The sequence below is a fragment of the Papio anubis genome, chromosome 1, assembly GCF_008728515.1.
Source record: "Papio anubis isolate 15944 chromosome 1, Panubis1.0, whole genome shotgun sequence".
NCBI classification, from domain to species: Eukaryota; Metazoa; Chordata; class Mammalia; order Primates; family Cercopithecidae; genus Papio; species Papio anubis.
In genome coordinates, this window is record NC_044976.1 from 204,532,195 (window position 1) to 204,554,562 (window position 22,368).

Here is a 22,368-nt window from a genome sequence, read left to right on the forward strand (position 1 = left end):
AGAAGGGAGGGAGGGAGGAAGGGGAAAGAGAGAGAAAGAGGAAGTAAAGAAGGAGAAGGAAGGGAGGGAGGGAGGGAGAAAGGAAGGAAGGAAGGAAGGCAGGTAATGGAGACAGTTATTCCCATTCCCCACCCCCCAGAAATAGAAACATTTAAGAGCTCCAAGTTTTTAAGAATTATTTTAATACACTTTTCCTGTGAAACTCAATTCAAGGCAGCTTCGAGGTAAAAATGCTCATATTTAGCCTCTGTCCTTGTATTTTTAGGCACCTTGAGTGCACTCACTACACTCACACCGAGAAGACCCCCAAGAAATTCACCTCCTTGGGCAGATAAAGGAAAGGCAAACTGGTCATTCTGGAAACCAGGGTCAATTCTAGGTTTCTAGAAGCCTGGCTGTGGGCCTCAGGGCCCTTCATGAAAGCAAGGGCCTCAGATTGACCCCTTCCAAGCATCCCCTCCCGAGAGGGGAAGGGCACAGATTCTCAGGGGACCCTGGTGCATGCAGGTAAACCGAGGCCTCTAAGCTAGCACCTGGCACCACTGCCCTAGGAGACAAGCCATCCCCGCTCTCTGTCTGGATGGCCTGGTCAATGCAATGTAGATCATGCATGTGATTTCTCTCACTGATATTCAGGGGTGGGGTGTCAAGAACCAATTTGAAATGTATCCAAGTATCTGATGGAAATAAGAGGGAGCTACAGAAAATGACTCAAGCTGAGGACATATAGGAAGGAATTGGTTCAGGTGTAAGGAAGGATTTCTGGGGAACTTTCTTCCTTGTGTTCGTTCCTCCCTCTTTACATAAGGTCTTGAGTCATGAGCACCTTGTGTTAGATGCTGGGATACAAAATGATCAAAACAGAGGGCCTGCCCACTGAGAGTACACAGTTCCCTGGGCCACATACACCCTCCAAAGTAATCCTATCATGACAGGGCAGCTGTCGTCATGGAAGGACTGCCCACGTGCAGAGGGTCCCAAGAAAGTGGTCCTGTCCTGGAAGCAACTTGAGATGAGGATCCTGCGTCATCCAACAGCTACAGCTTAGGCAGATGGCTAGCAGCTTCCCTGGGCCCAGGCAGTCCCCCAATTCATAAAAGCAAACAGGCGTGGGGCAGTGGCTCACGCCTGTAATCCCAGCACTTTGGGAGGCCTAGGCAGGTGGATCACAAGGTCAGGAGTTTGAGACCAGCCTAGCCAACATGGTGAAACCCCATCTCTACTAAAAAAATACAAAAATTAGCCAGGGATGGTAGCATATGCCTGTAATCCCAGCTACTCGGGAGGCTGAGGCAGGAGAATTGCTTGAACCCAGGAGGTGGAGGTTGCTGTGAGCCGAGACTGCACCATTGCACTCCAGCCTGGGTGACAGAGCAAGATTCCGTCTCAAATAAAAAGGAAGGAAGGAAAGGAGGGAGGGAGGGAAGAAGGGAGGGAGGAAGGAAGGAAGGGAGGGAGGGAGGGAGGGAGGGAAGGAGGGAGGGAGGGAAGGAAACAGAATCGTAGGTTGCCAGCTGGACGGGTTCTAGAGGTTGGAGAGGCCAAGGTCCTCCCATGACAAGTCAGGAAACTGAGGACACACTTTCCCTGCCAGTTCTCCAGCAACACCCACTAGCATCCCAGGCTCTCTATCTACCTAAACAAAGTCAATTCCCCCTGCCTAGCAATTTAATTTATGAGGAGTTTTTTTATGGTAATGAGTTGGAACTGAACACACACTAAAATGCAGCACAAATCACTGCGATGAGAGCTGAAAAATGCTAATCTCTCTCCAACATCTTCAGTGCCATTCTCCTGGAACTACCTGCTCCAACAAGGTTCCTGCGGGTTAATTACTGCTGCAGAGGAAATTGCACTGATTTGCATCTGCTTTCATCGGCTGGAACCAGTGCATGTCCGTCCTGCAGGAACAGGCCTGGGTTAACCTGTTGGCTGCTTCAGGTGAGAGGGACACCGCGTTGCAGGCTGCCACTCCACCCCACCAGCGCTGTTTCCCAGCCTCGGGGCACCTGCAGAGATCCCGATCTGGTTACCTGTTCACCTGTACTTTGTGCATCTGATACTCCCAGAGCCTGCCCACCTGCTCCTTGCAATGCGAAAGCAGCAAATCCCAGGCCCCTCGCTCAAGGCCTGGGATTTAATTTGGCCTGTTTGAAAAGTCCCATTCCTACCTGGTGAGCTCATCAATAACTATCAAAGCCACCTTTCTCCCCCTCCAAGAACCAGCCTTTTTACAGTGACTGGTTCCAAATGCAATTTCAAAATCTGGCTGGCTCCTGCAGAAGCCAGCACAGCCTCCCAGATGGGAGGAGGCCGCCTCTGAAGGCTGGGCAAGTTACACAACAGAATCCCAGTGCACTAAGAGAAAGAAGAGAGAGACTGCTGTAGAGGACTGGCCTCTGGGGCTCTGAAGACCTGAGTCCTCTGTTCTCAGATTGCATGGGGCTTGAAAGCTCCTGGCTGTTGGTCCCCTGTGTGTGTAACAGGGTACCTTCTTGTTCTCAGAAAAGGAAAAGTCTGTAATCCATGCATTGATATGCAAATGTGTGTTTACCCAGGTGAGGTGTATTGTGAGAGAAACCGCTGGGATAGGTTTCCACTCTGCACATAACCTTTATTACAGTATTCTTGTTTCACTGGGCTACTCAAAGAGGGTTTAAAAAGAAAGTTCCGCTTGCATACTACGTGTGGCCTGCAGAAATCTTTCACTGAGCCATGTTTTAACGAAAAGCACTAATATTATTACGTTTGCATTAGCATGCGTGGGCTGTCGTTAGGTGCTTTTGATTATAATGACAGCACCAAGAGTCTTAAATCTAGGTAGCACCTGTTCTGAATGATCCTCTGATGATATTGAATATAAGCAAAATAAATATTTCATATTTATTGCTGACAGATTGGATATGACTGCATTTTTTTCTGTGAAGGATACTGAGCAACTCTGTATCAATAATTGTGTGTAGGACTCCAGGATTTGGTCCACACAGGAACTCCTTTAACAGTGCTTAGCTTACAAGCTCTCCAGGGTGGGGATGGAGCCTCAGTTAGACGGATACACTTTGCAGAGTGCCTGGCTTAGTCCATGCTCAGTCACATTTGGGGCAGGAGGGAGTGAATAAAGGTATACATGGGGTGGACAAAATAACACAGTCTAGGCCGGGAGCGGTGTCTCATGCCTATAATCTCAGCACTTAGGGAGGCCGAGGTGAGCGGATAACAAGGTCAGGAGTTCGAGACCAGCCTGGCCAATACGGTGAAACCCCATCTCTACTAAAAATACAAAAATTAGCCGGGCATGGTGGCGGGTGCCTGTATTCCCAGCTACTCAGGAGGCTGAGGCAGGAGAATTGCTTGAACCCAGGAGGCGGAGGTTGCAGTGAGCCGAGATCGCGCCCCTGCACTCCAGCCTGGGTGACAGAGTAAAACTCTGTCTCAAAAAATAAAAAATAAAACAATCTATCCCTTAAGTAAAGCCAGGTTGGGGGGAAAGGCAGCAGCCACCGGTGAAATCACCCCTAGGTGAGGACACTCAGCAAGAGAAGGTGGCCCGCCCTGGAGCCACCTGAATAGGCAAAAGGGAGTTAAATATCTGCAGAGGAATTTGGCACAAAACGTGTGGCATATTGTATGACCTGTTTATAGAGATCGTCCTGGAAAAATAAAAAAAGGTTGAGGACTCAGGAGGGTGTAAGCAATGACTAACCTAGTTAGCTAATTACAGGAGTTACACAAAACGGCTGCAGGGTAAAGTCCATTCAGGGGTTACTCAAGACTAACCCCACCCCCAACAGGTACTGTGGAGGCCCGCAGCTGAGCTGGGCCCGAGTCCCTTCCTCCACATGCACACCCTTCCTGGCTGCACACCCAGCTGCCATGCCATCTCGGGTCGCTGATACATCTGTTGGCTTGTGCCCCGGCTAACAGCCATGACTGAGCTTCCCAGTGTGTGATGATGGCAGTTCTCACCCGGAGCAGCACAGAAGGGCAGCCTGCTGGCTCTACAGCCCCTTCCTCTACAGCCCTCTTGGACCCCGATCCTCCTACAGACCCTCCCCTTCCCTTCCCCAGTAACCCTGCCTCCCACCCAGGAGTTGCCAACCAATGCACCGGCTGAAAGTGGAGGCCACTTGGAAGGCTAAACTTTGTGGCTGTATCAAATGTCCTCCCTGAGACAGCCCCAAAACAATGCAATTTCCTTTCTCAGCCATCGCCCCAATAAAGAAACACCACTGCGGATGCATCTAGCCATGGCCAGCTGGAACGGCATTCTGGGCACCTTGGTCTGCCTTTGTAAACAGCATGTGCACACCCAGGGCTCACTGCACACGCTTGCACACGCCACACTCATGCACACCACTGAGAGAGGGTGGGCATGAGGAGGGCCCTGGAGCCTGAGGGTCACAGAATGCTCGAGACTGCATTCTCCTCTAGGATCTTGTCCTTTGGCAAAATGAAACTCAGAGGGTCAGAGTTTCAGAGGGTCAGGAAATGACAAAGCCAAACCTCAAGCTCTGATGTTCTGGCCACAAAAGGAAATGCAGGCACAGCCAGCTGCCTAGAAAAGGGGAAAAGAGGGCTACCGTGCTTCTTGGATTGCTGCCCGATTTTTCTCTTTGACCATCACTAGCCATGAAGAGGCCCTAATAACCAGGCCCCTTTGTACTTACCTGGAATATTGGAGGGCTCACTTCCACACATTTATTGAGGGTCTACTATGTGCTATGCACTGTACTAGAAACTGAATTGTGCCAAAACAGTTCCTGCTCTCTGGATGTTTATATCTGGCAAGTGAGAGCAGCAGAAAAACAAATGATGGCAATAGAGTAACGGGGAAAATAAGAGAAGACATACATATGTCAAAAAAGTACAACTGGGCCAGGTGCAGTGGCTCATGCCTGTCATCCCAGCACTTTGGGAGGCCGAGGCAGACAAATCAGACCTGCCTCCTCAAGGTCAGGAGATGGAGACCATTTTGGCCAACATGGTGAAACCCCGTCTCTACTAAAATTACAAAATTAGCCGGGTGTGGTGCGATGCACCTGTAGTTCCAGCTACTTGGGAGGCTGAGGCAGGAAAATCGCTTGAACCCAAGAGGTGGAGGCTGCAGTGAGCCAAGATCATGTCACTGCACTCCAGCCTAGGCTACAGAGCGAGACTCTGTCTTAAAAATAAAAAATAAAAAAGGCGCCACTGTGTCTCTCTTAGGGAGGAAGTTGGGGAAGCTTTGCAGCCATAGTGACATCAGGCGAGGATTTTGCAGGAACTGTCAGGCAGGTGAGAAATGGCGTTATCCCTGGCCGAGGGAACCATGCAGGTGGAACTCAACGATAGAATGTGGCACCCAAGTGGAGTCAAGAATGACATCGAGGCCGGGCGCAGTGGCTCATACCTATAATCCCAGCATTTTGGGAGGCCGAGGCGGGTGGATCACCTGAGGTCAGGAATTCCAGACCAGCCTGGCCAACATGGTGAAACCTCATCTCTATTAAAAATACAAAAAGGTGGCCGGGCACAGTGGCTCACGCCTGTAATCCCAGCAGTTTCAGAGGCCAAAGTGGGCAGATCACCTGAGATCAGGAGTTCAAGACTAGCCTGACCAACATGGAGAAACCCCATCTCTACTAAAAATACAAAACTAGCCGGGTGTGGTGGCACATGCCTGTAATCCCAGCTATTCAGGAGGCTGAGGCAGGAGAATCGCTTGAGCCCGGGAGGCAGAGGTTGTGTTGAGCCAAGATCACGCCGTTGCGCTCCAGCCTGGGCAACAAAAGCGAAACTCCATCTCAAAAACAAAACAAAAAAACAAAAACAAAAGAATAGCCAGGTGTTGTGGTGGGCGCCTGTAATCCCAGCTACTCAGAAGGCTGAGGCAGGAGAATCACTTGAACCGGGGAGGCAGAGGTTGCTGTGAGCCGAGATCGTGCCATCGCACTCCAGCCTGGGCGACAAGAACGAAACTCTGTCTCAAAAAGAAAAGAAAAAAGAAAAAAAAAGAATGACCTCCAGGTGTTTTGTCTTGGACAAGTGGGCTAATCATAGCACCCTTATCCCACATGAGAAATACTGAAGGACAGGCAGACATATAGAGTAAGATGGTGAGTTTATTCCCTGCCATCTTGATTTCGAGTTATCTGTAGGACAGTCAGGTGTAGGTATGAATGTGCCCCTGGACAAGTGAGTGTGGAAAAGAGTGTAGAGGAAAGAGGCCAGGTAAGTAACCTCAGCAAGAGCATGGTAGACTATGGCGTAGATGGGGTAAGGAGATGAAGATGGAGCATGTAGGCCACTCCTAAGCTGGTGCAGTTAAATAAGAAGGAGGAGAGCAAGAGTCCTGCAGGCTCACGGAATACAGCCATCAAGTTTCTAGCACAAGGAAGGGACGGGTGATTCTCCATTGATGTGAGGCTAAGGGTGCACACAGACAGGTTGGCCTCAAACCAGAAGGGGGGCTGTTCTCAGCTCCTGGAGAGAAGAGAAAGACAAGCAGGAGAGGAGGTAATGAGGGAAGTAGGGACAAAGGGGGACAAGAAGTTGAGAACTGTGTTTTGTTCTCCCTTATGAAAATAGGCTTGATGAAAATTGCCGAGGTCATTTGGTTGTTTTTTAAATGACCAGGTAAAGTCTTTGTTTTGTTTTGTTTTGTTTTCTGGCCTGGTGTAGTAGCTCACACCTGTAATCCAAGCATTTTGAGAGGTCGATGCGGGTGGATCACTTGAGGTCAGGAGTTTGAGGCCAGCCTGGCTAACATGGTAAAACCCAGTTATCTACTAAAACTACAAAAAAAAAATTAACATGGGATGGTAGTGCATGCCTGTAATTCCAGCTACTTAGGAGGCTGAGGCAGGAGAATCGCTTGAACTTGGGAGGTGGAGGTTGCAATGAACCCAGATCACACCACTGCACTCCAGCCTGGGTGACGCCCAGAGTTTTTTTCATCTCAAAAAAAAAGTATTTTTTCTTTCTTTCTTTGAGACAGCATCTGTGGCCCAGGCTGGAATGCAGTGGTGCGATCATAGCTCACTGCAGCCTCAAATTCCCAGGCTCAAGTAATCCTCCCTCCTCAGCCTCCCAAGTAGCTGGGACTACAGGTGCGTACCACCACACCGAGCTAAGGTAAAAGCATCTTTACAGAAATAAACTAATTCTAAGTGTACTCTAATTATACTCTCCATGTGATACATACATTTATTAATGATACAGCAAATGCCTTGGGGAGAAAAGATTCCCAGGATCTGGCAACACTGAATTATTTCACTGAGATTCCTCAAAACCACGAAACAATAAGTTTCAGCTGATAAATACATGAAATGTCAAACACTGTGAAGACTTTGACTATCCCTACTTAGAATAATCAAAATCAACCGGGCGCAGTGGCTCATGCCTATAATCCCAACACTTTAGGAGGCCAAGATGGGCGGATCATGAGGTCAAGAGATCGAGAATATCGTGGCCAACATGGTGAAACCCCATTTCTACTACTAATACATACAAAAATACAAAAATTAGCCAGGCATGGTGGCATGTAGTCCCAGCTAGCTACTTGGGAGGCTGAGGCAGGAGAATCACTTGAACACAGGGGGCGGAGGTTGCAATGAGCCAAGATCATGCCACTGCACTCCAGCCTGGGTAGCTGAGCAAGACTCCGTCTCAAAAAAAAAAAAAAGAAGAAGAATCAAAATCTGTGAAAACATAACAGAGATAGCTGCTCATCTGATTAAAAGGCTCTCTGAAGTTCTCATGTCCTATTCTTACAAACTCAAGAACCTGACACAAACTTCAACCTCCAAATAGAGAAGCAGCTCCACTGTACAGAGCCAAGTAAAAATGCCTTTGGTGGCTGGGTACAGCAGCTCACACCTGCAATCCCAGCACTTTGGGAAGCCAAGGGGGGAGGATCACTTGAGGCCAGGAGTTCAAGACCAGCCTGGGCAACATAGTGAGACTATCTCTACAAAAAAATGAAAAAGTGAAAAAAAATTGCCTTTGGAGACAGAAGTTTGAGAGCATTTTGAAGACTTTTATGTGCCGAGAAATTTCAAGCTTGAAAGATCAAAAGGCAAGAAGAAATAAATATATCTGGTATTTTGAAGGATCAAGGGATCAAACTGCTCATTTGACCAACTGGAGACTTACAAGAGCATTGGAATGTGGGTCGGATCCAATGTGGATAGAATTCAGCTCTGGGCTTTTAAACCCATTACCCACTGGGAACAGGATTCCGAAGGAAAATGGCAGGTGTATGAATACGTGTAGGGTCCACATGATAGGCCCTGTCTGGCAAACGCCCACTGGTATGCTACACCAAATGGAGAAAACAGACATGGGTTCCCTGTCTCATGGATCCCCCGGGTTTACACTGCAGGGCACATTGCAAAGGAATGAAAGCACCCACCACAAAGGGAATACCAGAGCTTGGGCCAGAGGGCAACACAGTAGCCCTCCCACTGCTTATGAAGGCCTAGGGCAAGAGAGAGGGCTAGAAGGAAGGAGGGGACAAGCATGTCCCCTGGCACCGATGACAGACTCGTCAGCGAGAGCCAAACCAAGCCCCTCAGTGAGTCACACAAACCGTGGAGTTTGAACTGAACATCTACAAGGAGCACGGAGGCTGTGCTTCTCCAGAGTCCCGCTTGCTGTGCCGGGAGCATTCCCGTGGTGCTGTCAGGGCGCCCGGGTGGGGCTCCACGCTGGGTTCCAGAAGCTACTGCTCAAATGCCACGTCCTCTCATCAGGACAACCGAAAGCTGGGGAGAGGAAAGGGAAGACTCCAGGGAACGTGACTCTGACTTCCCAGAAAGATGAAGCCACGGATGCCACCGCACCTGGCTGGGAGCCAAAAGGCATGACGTGGTGTGGGAGCGAATTAACGAAACTCTCGGGCAGGAGCTGAGGGCTTGAGTGTCCAAATGAGATACAGCCTCCTCTTCCTGATCCCGTTCTTTTCCTCTTCGAAAGGTGCTTTGTGCATTTTAAATTCAAAGGAAGGGTTTGGACAAAAGGGAGGCTGTTCCATCCAGAAAGCACGTACTTGTCAGGACAAGCTGTCTGCCAGGGCGTCTGGCGGGGAAGGGTTGGGGGCCACGGGCTTACTTACCCGAAGTCCTCGGGCAGTGGCAGGGGCCCAGAGCACCTCCCCGCTGTGAATCAGAAGAAGGGCATTCCTCCACTGTTACCAGCTCCTCCATCTCCACCAAAACAAGCCGTGCCTTTCCCTTTCCCACGTTCCCGGGTCGAGAAGCAGGTGTGGTCCTTTGCAGCAAGTTGACATCAACGAAAAACACATTCCTTGGCCCTTCGATTCCTATTGACACATGCAGTTTCTGAGGCTGAGTTACACATGACCTCTGGGTCAGTCCCTGTTTACTCATCCGCACAACCCACTCATGTATCAGATAATGACCCAGCCCTTGGATGTGACTCCTGCTCGGCCCCAGGAGGAGTGGGCAGGGTGTCAGGGAGACCTCCCTCCAGGGGCTCATGGGCTGCCCTGCACTGGTGATGGTACCCAGGAGGGCCTTTGCATGGTATCTATTCATGTAAAACATGCCCCTTCTGACCCCCGCTTCCTCTTCATTTACTTCCTTGCATTTGTTCATTCATTCACAGGATAGATATTGGGTTCCCCTGGTGCCAGGCTCCACAGAAAGTCTTCAGGGGAGCCAGGTCCAGTGGCTCACACATGTAATCCCAGGGACACTAGAGGCTGAGACAGAAGGATCCCTTGAGCCCAGGAGTTCAAGACCAACCTGGGCAATATAGTGAGACCCCATGTCTACAAAAAAAAAAAGAAAAAAATGAGACAGGGTCTTACTCTGTTGCCAGGCCAGAATGCAGTGGTACGATCTCAGCTCATTGCAGACTCAATCTCCTGGGCTCAAGTGATCCTCCCACCTCAGCCTATATAGTGGCTGGCACTGCAGGTTCACACTATGACACCCAGCTAATTTTTGTATTAAAACAATTTTTTTAAATTAGCCAAGCATGGCGATGCACACCTGTAGTCTTTAGTTACTCAGGAGGCCAAAGCAGGGGGATCACTTAAGTCCAGAAGTTTGAGGCTGCAGTGAGCTATGACTGTGCCACTGCACTCCAGCCTGAATGACAGAGCAAGACTCTGACTCTAAAATAAATAAATAAATCAGAAAAGAAAAGTGTGGAGGATGTAATAGTGAACCAAACCTGGCATGATTCCATCTCCCACATGACTTACCTTTCAGTAAGAGAAGACATCAGAAGCAAGCAAGCAAGCAAATAAATAGGCCAGATAGTTTCTGTGAATAGGAAGGGCTTCAGAGCACATGGAGACTAGGGGAGGGGCTAACTTAGTCCTCTCTGAGGAAGGGACACATCCTGAGGAATGAAGGGCAAGCACATTTCAGGCCCGGGCCCCTGAGGAGGGGAGCCCAAAAGGAAGCCGTGATGGGGGTTCGAACCGCCAGTGTGAAATGGAAGCCTCAGCCAGACGAGGTGTGTCCTCGCTCATCAGACACAAGCATGCTCTGGCCCAGAGCAGGATGGCCTCAGGCCTGGCCTCCACCCATGGGGCTTCCTCCTCTGAGGCAGAGAACTTTGAAAAGAAGTCAGCCACGTGGTTGCTTCTAACTCTCCCAGAAAAGCAGCAAATGTGGCTTGTTACACCAGGGAGAGAGGCCGTCTCGGTGAGGACACTCTGGTGGCTCACGATTGGCCTGATTTCCTCAGGTGACAGGAGAGGGTCAGAGGCCACTGATCCTCCAGTCACTGTCCTCCGGAGACCCCAGCCAGTATCAGTGGCCAGTCAGCTCCTGCCAGCGCCTCCTGGAAACTGCACCATTGCCCCACTCTTGGGCAAAACTCTTTTTCTCAGAAGGGGCTGATGCATGCACAGCCAGGGCCCTGGGCCTGGCTGCCCAGCTCATCTTCGCTTCCAGAAACTTCCCTTCTCCCTGCTGCATGGGACCGGCGCCAGGCCACATCGTGGCTTGGCTTGGGGGCAGCGTGCCTCCCTCCTGAATGTCGCAGCTCCGTGTGCTTCCCGAGGTGACGAATGACCTTGATTCACATTGGTGAAGTAATGGCTTTCCTCCTCAACCTTCTCATCCATTAGTCACGTTGCAACACGGCCCTGCATGGCACAGAATGCATTCCCAGGAGCCAGCTCAGAGCATTGCAAACACCTCCCAGGCTCGGCTTACCAAACTCACAGTCACTCAATCAGCCCAGGTGCCCGGAACTGCCTTGGCCCGCTGCCACCAAAGTCCCCACAGCAGGGACTTGGGAAAGCGTGAGAGCAGAGGCCAAGGACTGGGGCTCAGGTCCAGGTCTCCCCTTGCTCTGTAACTTTGGGCAAATGACTTAACCTCTCTTGGCTTCTGCATCTATACACCGCCATTAACGCCGTGAGCACTGGGGAAAAGCAAATGAGAAAGTAACTGCGGAAACACTTTGTAAGCTGTTATAAAGCACCAGAAAATGACGGTGATTCAGTCCCACAGAAAAATTGATCACGATGGGTGACCGCTGGGTCATTACCCAAGGAGTTTGTTTGTTTGCGTGTTTGTTTGTTTGTTGAGACAGGGTCTTGGTCTGTCACCCAGGCTGGAGTGCAGTGGCACAATCACGGTTCACTGAAGCCTCAGCCTTCTGGGCTCAGGTGATCCTCCCACCTCAGCCTCCTGAGTAGCTGCAACTGCAGGTGCATACCACCACACCTAGCTAATAACATTATTTTTGCACTTAATCTTAGCCAAAAGGCTGAGAAGTGATATAATTTTATCTTTTGTAGAGATGGGGTCTTATTGCACTGCCCAGGCTGGTCTCAAACTGCTGGGCTCAAGGGATCCTTCTGCCTCAGCCCTCCAAAGTGCTAGGATTACAGGCATGAGTCACCACGCCCAGACACCTAAAGATGGCTCATTTCTATGAGGAATAGAAATGATGTCCCTGAATCCATTTCTGGGACATGGAAAGACAAGCTCATAACACAGTGTTTTTAGTACAGGTTGAGTATGCTCCTCATTTAAATGCCTAAGGGGCTAGGCACAGTGGCTCATGCCTGCAATCCCAGCAATTTGGGAGGCCCAGGTGGGAGAATCACTTGAGGTCAGGAGTTCAAGACCAGCCTGGCAACATGGCAAAACCCTGTCTCTACTAAAAATACAAAATTTCGCTGGGCATAGTGATGCATATCTGTAATCCCAGCTCCTCAGGTGGTTGAGGCACAAGAATCACTTGAACCCAGGAGGTGGGGGTTGCAGTGAGCTGAGATCGCGCCACTGCACTCCAGCCTGGGTGACGGTGCAAGACTCCATCTCAAAAAATAAATAAATAGCTTGGGAATCACAGTGTCTTGGAGTTTGCATTTTTTTGGATTTTGGAATATTTGCCTAATGTACCTATCAGTTGATCATCCCAAATCCAAAAATCCAAAATCCGTAATGCTCCGGTGAACATTTCCTTTGAGCATCAGGCTGATGCTCAAAAAGTTTCAAATTGTGGAGGATTTTGGGTTTTTGGTTTGGAACGCTTAACCTATATATCAGTAAGTAAACTTCCTGTGTAAAATCTAAGAAACAAACCCCATGCCACATTGTAAAGCATTGTAATACAATGCCAAGAAGTGTCCATAGGTGTATGTATAGTACATCCTCTGCCCCAAAATCATTGCTTGGAGACTTGGGATTGGAACCTACATTGCATTAATGGCTGTTATTTGAGCCTGCGAGGAGATACAGTAGGTGGATTCAACAATGGGCTCAGACCCCTGTAGTCCCAGCTACTCAGGAGACTGAGGCAGGAGAATCACTTGAATCCAGGAGGCAGAGGTTGCAGTGAGCTGAGACCGCGCTACTGCACTCCAGCCTCGGTGATAAAGCAAGACTCTGTCTTTTAAAAAAAACAGAAAACAAAACAAAACAAAACAAAAAAACGGTGGGCTCAGGCCACTATCACTGATGCAAGTAATCTTGTAGCTTCCAATGTATATACTTAAGGAAGAATTAGCAAGTTTTCGAAAACTGCATGCCAAGTTAGTGGCCAAAAAGAATCCCTGCCCTCCTGCCTAGTGGAACTGCCTTTGATGGACAGCTCTTGCTGCTCACATGGGCCCATCCTTTTCTGTCTTTCGCTCTGGTTTTTTTTTTGTTTTTTTTTTTTTTGTTTTGTTTTTTTTTTTGAGATAGAGTCTCACTCTGTCGCCCAGGCTGGAGTGCAATGGCATGATCTCGGCTCACTGCAACCTCCGCCTCCTGGGTTCAAGTGATTCTCCTGCCTCAGCCTCCCGAACAGCTGGGATTATAGCCACCTGCCACCATGCCTGGCTAATTTTTGTATTTTTCATAGAGATGGGTTTCACAAAGTTGGCCAGGCTGGTCTCGAACTCCTGACCTCATGATCTGCCCACCTTGGCCTCCCAAAGTGTTGGGACTACAGGCGTGAGCCATCGCACCCAGCCAATTGCTAAATTTTTACCATTCCATTTTATCAAACAAAAGAGAGGCAGGACTTGGATCTCTCTTCATCCACAGGTCGTAAGATCAGGCTAATAATGGACAGGTGCAGTGGCTCACGCCTGGGTGACAAGAGGGAGACTCTGTCTCAAAAAATATATATATGTATGTGTGTGTGTGTGTGTGTGTGTGTGTATCAGGCTAATAATGATGCTTAAGGGCAAATTACCAAGGATCTGGATGTGAATGGCAGGGGGCTGGGGGCTGGATAGGAAGGGACAGCAGGCCAGTTGGCAGGAGGGTGTTCACTGCCCTCCATGCACCAACCCCGGCTGGTCTCCTTTCCTTGATGGCGAAGCACCATTAGCAGGCCTCCTCTAGCTCTAGAAGCAGGAGTCTTGTCCTTGAAAATCATAGAGTTTAGGCTGGGCACGATGGCTCACACCTGTAATCCTAGCAGTTTGGGAGGCCAAGGTGGGTGGATTACCTGAGGTCAGGAGTTCAAGACCAGCCTGGCCAACATGGTGAAATCCCGTCTCTACTAGAAATACAAAAATTAGCCAGACGTGGTGGCTCGTGCCTGTAGTCTCAACTACTTGGGAGGCCGAGACACAAGAATCCCTGGAACCCGGGAGGTGGAGGCTGCAGTGAGCAAAGATCACGCCACTGCACTCCAGCCTGGGCGACAGAATGAGACTCCATCTCAAAAAAAAGAAAATCATGGAGTTTGAGCCCTGGGAGGCTTGGGCGAATTTAAAACCAAGCACAGGCCTGGTGTGGTGGCTCATGCCTGTAACCCCAGCACTTTGGGAGGCTGAGGTGGGTGGATCACTTGAGGTCAGGAGTTCAAGACCAGCCTGGCCAACATGGTGAAATCCCTTCTCTACCGAAAATACAAAAACCTAGCCAGGCATGGTGGTGCATGCCTGTAATACCAGCTACTCAGGAGGCTGAGGCAGGAGAATTGCTTGAACCGGGGAGGCAGAGATTGCAGTGAGTCGAGATCCTGCCACTACATTACAGCCTGGGTGACAGAGAGAGACTGTCTAAACAAAACAAAACAAAACAAAGAGTGCAGTTCATTCCTCTCCCTTTCTTCTCCACGATCTGAGAGGGAGAGTTTAAGAAATGCAGATGCCCAGGCTCCACTCACAGCCACTTAGAAGCAGGTCTTTCAAAACTGCCATCCCTAAGACCACCCTCTTCACTCCCCTCTACACATGGTCTTCCCCAGCCTTCCCCATCACAATCGAGAGCTCCGTCTTCCACCTCCAGCAAACACCTGGAGACTGTCCTTAACTCATTCCTCCATCATGTTCCACATCCAATCCATAAGAAAAGAATGTCAGCACCACCTTCCCAAGAAATTCTGAATTACGTATCACCTCCCCTAGCATCCAGAGTCACACACGACCCCACAACCAACAAGGTCCTCCTTACAGGACCACACCCCTGCTCACCGCCCTCACATGGTCTCTTGCCACCATCCAAGAGCAGCGTCCTCCTCCAAGCTTTGGACAGGCCACCCTCATTCCCCTCTCAGGGCTTTTGCCCCAGTTGTTTCCTGCCCTGGAATGCTGGTCCCCTAGTCTGGCTCCTTCTTCCCTTTGTGGAATTGCTCGTGCAGACGCCGTCTCTGATTCGCTATCTAAAATTTTTGCTCAGCCAGGCATAGTGGTTCATATCTGTAATCCCAGCACTTTGGGAGGCTCAGGTGGGAGAATCCTTTGAGCCCAGGAGTTCAAGACCAGCCTGGGCAACACAACAAAACCCCATCTCTACAAACATATTTTTAAAAATTAGCCAGGCATGGTGGTGCACACCTGCAGTCCCAGCTACTCAGGAAGCTGAGGCAAGAGGATCACTTGAGCCCAGGAGTCTGAGGCTGCAGTGAGCTATGATCACACCATTACACTCCAGCCTGGGAGACAGAGTGAGACCCTGTCTCAAAAAATAAAATATCCAGGAGCAGTAGTTCACACATGTAATCCTAGCACTTTGGGAGACCAAGGGGGGCGGTGGGTCACCTGAGGTCAGGAGTTCAAGACCAGCCTGAGCAACATGGTGAAACCCCGTCTCTACTAAAGATACAATAATTAGCTGGGCATGGTGGTGGGCGCCTGTAATCCCAGCTACTCAGGAGGCTGAGGCAGAAGAAGTGCTGAACCCGGGAGGCGGAGCTTGCAGTGAGCCGAGGTCACACCACTGCACTCCAGCCTGGGCGACAGAGCGAGACTCCATCTCAAAAATAAAATAAAACAAAATAAAATAAAATAAAATAAAATAGTTGTTTTCCTCCTCTCCTACCCTCCCCTCTAGCCAATCTCTGTCCCCTTATGCATTTTTATTGTCCTTATAGCATGTGACTCTCTGAAATGATTTCTGCTTAATTTTATGTGTTGACTGTCTCCTATGAGCACCATAAAGGCAGGGTCACATCCCCCTCATTTACCACTGGAATGGAAAAATTCCTGGGCCAGAACAGTGTGCTCAAAAAGCATCTGTTGATCCCTCCAAGAGTCCAGTAACTTCAAGCAAGCTGAGCATGAGAGAGCACCAACAACTCTCGAGTTGCCAATGGCCAGTTTCAACACCTCAGACAGTGAGGCCCACGGCCGAGCTCCTGCCATTGCATCTGAGGCCTCCAGTGCTAAGGGAAAAGCCCTGGGCCTCTTCCACTTTTGGCCTCCTTCTCTGCTGGGGCTGCCCCACTTTCCACAGGAGCTGGTGACGGGGCACGAGTTGGCCCCGGCGGTCCACGCCCAGACCCCCGGGCAGGAGAGCACCTTCTCCCTTTCTTGGCCTCACCACCAGGACCGGCAGCTTTTCAATTCCCCCATCTGCAAGACAGGGACAAAGAATGCTTTGTCACCCCACCTACTTCTCACGGGTGTTATGAAACAACTGTTTGCTCGGAAAACACTTTGAGCAACTTGGGGAAAGGTGCCCGGGGCTCAGATGACGCCTGTTGCATTCGATCCAGGCCAAGAAAGTGCTGTGCCAACTAGTCATCCGGTCACTGCCGCACCCCCCGGAGGGGCGGGAGGCACAGCAGCTTCTCCTGTGTCTCCAAGCCTGTGTCACCAAGCCCGCTGGCCATGCTGCGGTCCCAGAATCTGCCCACAAGGTGTGTGTGTGTTCCTGGGGCTGCCTGAGCCACTGGTTTCAGCAGAATCTGAGCTCTCTATGGGCCTGGACAGTGGCCTCCAAACACCCAACCTACCCTTAGCCAGGAAGAAGGGCCGAGGGTCACCTGGGGATAACCTACCTGAGTTCTTGCCCTGCAGGGCGGGGCTTAGATTTTGCTGCCAGCATCCCGGGCAGGGAGCTGGGAACAAAGGCGAGTGGTCTTGGCTCCCCAGCCTGGGGAGGGCAGATCGTAACCTGCAGGCAGGCAGGTGCCTCCTGAGCCGACAGCAGTGGCAGCAGCCACCTAGTTACGATGACAACCATACTTGGCCACCATCACTCTGTCCCCAAGAGGGGCCGGCCCCAACCCTGACCACGCAGGGTCCCCCAGGGCTGCCCAAGGTTGAGAACGGAGAAGAACCGAGGCGAAGGCAGGCTGAGGGCCCATGGGCACACCTCCCCTTTGGTCAACAGCTCAGTCTTAGCTTTGGACTGGACATTGGAGTCAAAGGTGGGACAGGTCTCTCTCTCTCTCTGCAGCACCCACCCCAGGCTGCTGCTTCAAGATAAACCCTCTCCCTACAGGTGACTTCAGCAAGGCCTTTCGCCGACAGTGCACAGCAGACAGCATGCATGTTTAATTATAACTCTCTCGCATAGGCAGGGCTGGCTATATACAGTATGTCTGCCTGTTACTAATTATATTTACTTTCAAACGAAGTAGGGGGAGATCTTCTGAAGATGAGTCAGAAAACAAAAAAGCCCTTCGTTGTTATGAAAGCAGGGGAGCGTCTCCTGAGAGCGTCTGGAGCAGCGCTGTCGCTGCCTGACAGTGGAAAACCTGAACGCCAAGCCAGCCAACCCGGTAAACACCACATGCTGGCTTTCCTGGCCCAGCGTCCCTTCAAGCCAGTGCCTGAACTGCATACCAAGCCACAGTCGATAGGAAAGGCGTTCTCCCTCCCGGACAGAGCAGCATGTAGAGCCTGGCTGGCTCTTCCTGCAAAGACAGGGCGACTCGGCGATCTGCTGTCACCTTAATTGGGAGGCAGTGTTCCAGTTGAAACACAGCAAAGGTTTTTTCCCTCATCAAAGGAGAAGCATTCTGACCAGATGGCTGAAATGAAAAGGCTTCATCCTCAGCCTCCACACAGCCAACAGTGTTATTAATAACAACACTGCGAATGCTACAAATCACATGCGAACACCTAGAAACCCAAAATAGTCACCACATGCAGAGCAGAAGTCGTCCGCGCTTTGGCGGCGATTAGATCATTGTGCTAATTTCAGCTGGACGCGGCCTCACGCACAGGCATGTGGACTCACATCCGCGTCTGTCTGTGTGTTTGAGGTCTGCAAGTGTGAAGTGCCCGTGGCGGTTTGGGGGGAACTGGTCTCCAGGCCCCACTCAGCCATCAGCTGCCTCCTCTGAGAAGACTGCGTGGGCAGCCCTGCCTCCTCTCCACGCAGACGCCAGAGAGTAAGCCCAGCCGAGGGTGACACATCCGCCCGGGAGAGCCATGCAAACTCACACTGTTCAGAATGGGTTTTCCAATCGTTTTTTAAACAGTCACACTTGTTTTGTTTGCTTTCTTCCAGGAAGGCTGCACTGTTTTGGAAAAGCAGGGGGAGGACATTTTTTTAAATGAGTTCACTTCCTGAGTCTTTAAAATATTTCCCTGTAGACAGAGTATTGAGAGGCTGTGGCCAGAGGACACAGCGGTCTCAGGTGGGCGGCACCCGGAGTATGAGGATGAGGGCATGTCCCCTGACGCGCGCTCTTCACAAGCCATCCGCAGGGGAACTGAAGTTGGCAACCAGACAGCAACGAAAGAGCCGGGAGAGCGTCCCTTCCCAAACCCCCACCCCACTTCCCATCACCCTCCAAGAAAATGTTTCTAAAGCCAGTTTGGAATTCGGAACGGGTTTTCCTGTTTGTCCAGGCAAGGTTGAATTATGAAATCACACTATTCAAAGGAGAAGAGAAAACATAGATATGAGAGACTAGTCACTGAAGATTTTATTAGGAAGGAATTATGACGTAGACAGCATGAATCAAAGTGCTTTTTCTCAGGCATTATTTTACCCGTTACTCGTGGTCGCCCTGTGAAGCAAATGGTGGTACGCCTATTTCACAGGTAAGGCCCCGAGAGGTCAGGCGGCAATCCCAGGGACCCTCTACCCACTCCCACAGACTAAGTCAGCTTCCCTGCTGTACCCCTTCTTAGCAATCTGCACCATTCCTTCATTGCTGGAGGCATCACTGGAAGCAAAAGTTATTTGCAGGGTGAGTTGGCCTATGTCGATCACTCCCCATTAGAATGAAAACTCCATGAAGACAGGCACTTGTCTTGTTCACGAAGGTACCCAGACTGGGCACGGTGCCTTGAGCACAGTAGCTTTGAAGTATGTATTTATTGAAGAAGTTTAAAAAAAAAAAAAAAGCCAGGCATGGTGGCTCCCACCTGTAATCCCAGCACTTTGGGAGGCCGAGGCAGGTGGATCACTTGAGGTCAGGAGTTCAAGACCAGCCTGGCAAACATGGCAAAACTCCATCTCTACTAAAAATATATATATATGCACAGTGGCGGGCGCCTGTAATCTCAGCTACTTGGGAGGCTGAGGTTGAACCGGAGAGGCAGAGTTTGCAGTGAGCCGAGATCATGCGACCTCACTCCAGTCTGAGCAACAGATCGAGACTCCATCTGAAAAACAACAACAACAGAAAACAAAACAAAACAACAACAACAAAAAGAACCTCTTGTTCTGCAGGAAGAAAGAAGGCCCAAAAAGAGAAACATGGCAGCGCTGAGCATGCCAGCAGAAACACACATGATCCTTTTCAAAACTAGTGCCACAAACCCTTCCAAATTCACAAAACCCGGGGGCCTGGAGGGCCTGGTACCTGGGCAGTGAATAGGCCTTTCCACTTCCTATCAACGCACTGGACGGGTAGGTACAGGGAGTGTCCCCCCACATGCAGCAGATGGGGTACGAGTGCCCTTCCGGCAAATGGAGAATCAAAGACAGAGACAGCAGTGCTTTATCCTGAAAGTAGCTTGACCAGCAAGGACAGAGCTTGGCATCAGACTTATCAGCCCTGCCCATAATCCCCTGATCAGATCACAGATGGAAGCAACGCTCTAGTTTTCAGAGCAATGGTCCAAACTCTAGCTTTGCCCCACAAAGATGACACCCAGCCTCAAAGTGTGGGGGCCTGGTCACTGAGAAAGCCCCCCTTTTCCCACTCTGGCTCCCCCTGCTCCCTTCCAAGTCCCCAGCCTTCACTAGAGTGGATAATGAGATGAGGAAGAACAGCAGATGGAAGAGCAGGCAGAAAAGGAGGGTTGGAAAGAGGAAGGACCCTCCCCCTACCTCACCAAACTGAAGACTGAGCCCCAGCAGGCCTGCTGGGGTCTTGTCTTCCATGTGGTTTAAGACACAAGCATTTGTAAAGGCCTGCTGGCTCACTGTGTTCCCGGCCTTGTCTTAGCACTAGAACTCCTCAGGAAAAACACAGAGCCCTGCCCTCGAAAGGCTTCCAGTCTCACAGCAAACCAAACAGTACAGCTTAGAGGTCTCCAAGCACAGAGGCTGTTTGCCATTCCTGGCTTTTCCATTCTCCCAAGTCAGGGTGAGGAAGTTGTGCTGCTCCATCCTCAAACCAAGCCAGGCACTCCCTTTGGGCCTCTCAGTTTCTGACTTCTGCCAGGCCAAGGCTTATGAGAAAGTGGACGCCGTCATTTCTAGGAGAAACAGAAGTGGGGAAGTTGTAACACACCACCCCTGACGAGACCACACTCGGTTCCCGGGTCACACAGAGTAAATGGGGACAGTTTGACTCATCACATCTCTTTTCCTCTGGTAAGTGGCCCTCTGGAGCTGCTGCATAAATGCCGAGCTCAGGGCCCAGAAGAGTCAGGACTACCCACCCTGTGGGCACCGTGTGTAACACACACCAGAAAACGCCCGAGACCCATGACACACTACTTAGCAGTCGTCCCGGAGCACAGGAGAGCGCGCCTTCCACCATGCATTCTCTCCAAAAGCCATCTGACTACAGCAGCCCCGATGACTTTGTTCTTACAGTTACATTTTAACTGACAAAGTTTAACAACAAACTATGACTTACAGCCTTCTAAAATTGGCAGCAAAACAATGAACTGAGGAAGTAATGAAAAAAAACACACGTGAAGCCACTCAGTACCACGCATGATTTCTGTCATTTCTGAGCATATGTGTGTGTTATGTGTATGTGTGTTATGTATATGTGTGTATATGTGTGTATGAATGTGTTGTGTGTGTGCGTGTGTGTTATGTGTGTATGCGTGTGTTGTGTGTGTTACGTGTATGTGTGTATGTAGGTTATGTTTGTGCTGTTTGTATGTTACATGTTATGTGTGTGCGCATGTGTGTTATGTGTGTATGAGTGTGTTATGTGTGTGTTGTGTGTATGTGTGTGTATGTGTGTTGTGTGTTGTTTGTGTGTTATATGTTATGTGTGTGTTATGTGCATGTCTGTTATGTGTGGTGTGTATGTGTTATGTGTGTGTTATGTGCATGTCTGTTATGTGTGGTGTATATGTATGTGTTATGTGTGTGCTATGTGTGTATGTGTATGTTATGTGTGTATGTCATGTGTATAAGTAGATGTGTATTGTGTTGTATGTGTGTGCTGTGTGTTGTGTGTGTTGTGTTTGTGTGTGCATGTGTGTGTTATGTGCATGTGTGTTATGTGTGGTGTGTGTGCGTGTGTGTGTTATGTGCATGTGTGTTATGTGTGGGGGTGTGTGTGTGTTTTCTAATGGTAGAAAATATTTTCCAGACACACTGTCCTGGCGTTCCCAAGCACATATTTATGCCAAGTTTATAAAAAGCAGCTGCAGACAGGATTGACTGAAGGCTTGCTTTGCTGTCTGGCTTCCAGAAGGTGCATCGGTTCTCACTCTGTCACCAGGACTTGGATTTACCTTTTAAAACCCTCTAACTTTCTGCATCGTGCACCTGAGGAAGACACACCTGTGGCTCAGAGTGAACCAGAACAAAGTCCACCTCTTCCTCTTCTAAGCTTTCATAGTACACTTTTTATTTGCAACGTGCTTGAATAACTTGTGTTGTGATCATTGTTAGTCCATCAAAATCCTCAAACAGATACAAAAAGGAAAGTGTTCCAAGGCTCATTTCACAAATATCTGGTGGCTCAGAGAGGCGGAGTGATTCAAGCACAATCAGCAGCGGTTTTCTGAATTCTTTAGAACATTGGCAGAGCCCTCCGCAGGTCCGTTGAGGCCAAACTGTCTCTTCACCCACTGGCTCTGGTTTCAGTAAGATGCCCTCTTCCACAGGCCTAAGCCTCTCCAGTCCTTCCCCACATACTCCCTGTGGTGTCTCCCACCCCCGACCAGTGAGAAGCTCCAGCCTCTACTTTACCTGCCTTTGGTTCGTCCCTCACCCAACACCCCAGGAAATCCCGAGTGGCTGTCATCTCCTGTGTCCAAATCCACACTCTTCTGCCAGTTTTCTCACTGACCTGGGATGGGGACTCCACTTACTTCCTTCCTCCACCATGGGCTTAATAAAGACAATAATAACCTGCTTTGTAGCTCTCCTGGAGGTGACTAATTGGTTAATCTTGGAAAGGCCCTTTGAAGATGAAAAGCCAGTATTACTCACAGGGTTGAAGGCATGCACCTGCCCCAGTCTGGGCCTGAGTCAGCAGAGAATGGCCTCCCACCTGCAAGCAGGCTGAGAGAGCTGGCCAGGGCCCCTGCTCAAGGTCAAGGTTGGCCAACAGAGGGGTGTGGAGAGCGCA

General features: G+C 50.0%; 1 protein-coding gene and 1 long non-coding RNA gene across 5 annotated transcripts in view; both read right to left on the reverse strand.

Annotated features, from left to right (window-relative positions):
- LOC110741970 overlaps window positions 1-19,045 on the reverse strand; it is a 25,342-nt gene extending 6,297 nt beyond the window's left edge. The window contains exons 1-3 of one of the 4 annotated variants that reach the window (XR_002519084.2): window positions 17,486-19,045; window positions 9,095-9,301; window positions 5,906-6,462 (exon numbers count right to left, since the gene is read on the reverse strand). Coding sequence is in view for 2 of the 4 variants with exons in the window: in XM_021931517.2 (XP_021787209.2) it covers window positions 6,356-6,462; window positions 9,095-9,596 (609 nt within the window). In the remaining 2 variants the exon portion in view is untranslated. Of the gene's footprint in view, window positions 1-5,905; window positions 6,463-9,094; window positions 9,757-10,210; window positions 11,605-17,485 lie in introns of those variants that run through there. The other 3 variants (XR_002519083.2, XM_021931517.2, XM_021931518.2) reach the window with 3 other exon arrangements.
- Window positions 19,046-19,501: 456 nt separating this feature from the next.
- Window positions 19,502-20,860, reverse strand: LOC103880659. Its single transcript, XR_641816.3, has 2 exons — window positions 20,516-20,860; window positions 19,502-20,302 (listed from the first exon to the last, which is right to left on the reverse strand). It is a non-coding gene; the product is annotated as an uncharacterized LOC103880659 (long non-coding RNA).
- Between the last annotated feature and the right edge of the window lie 1,508 nt (window positions 20,861-22,368).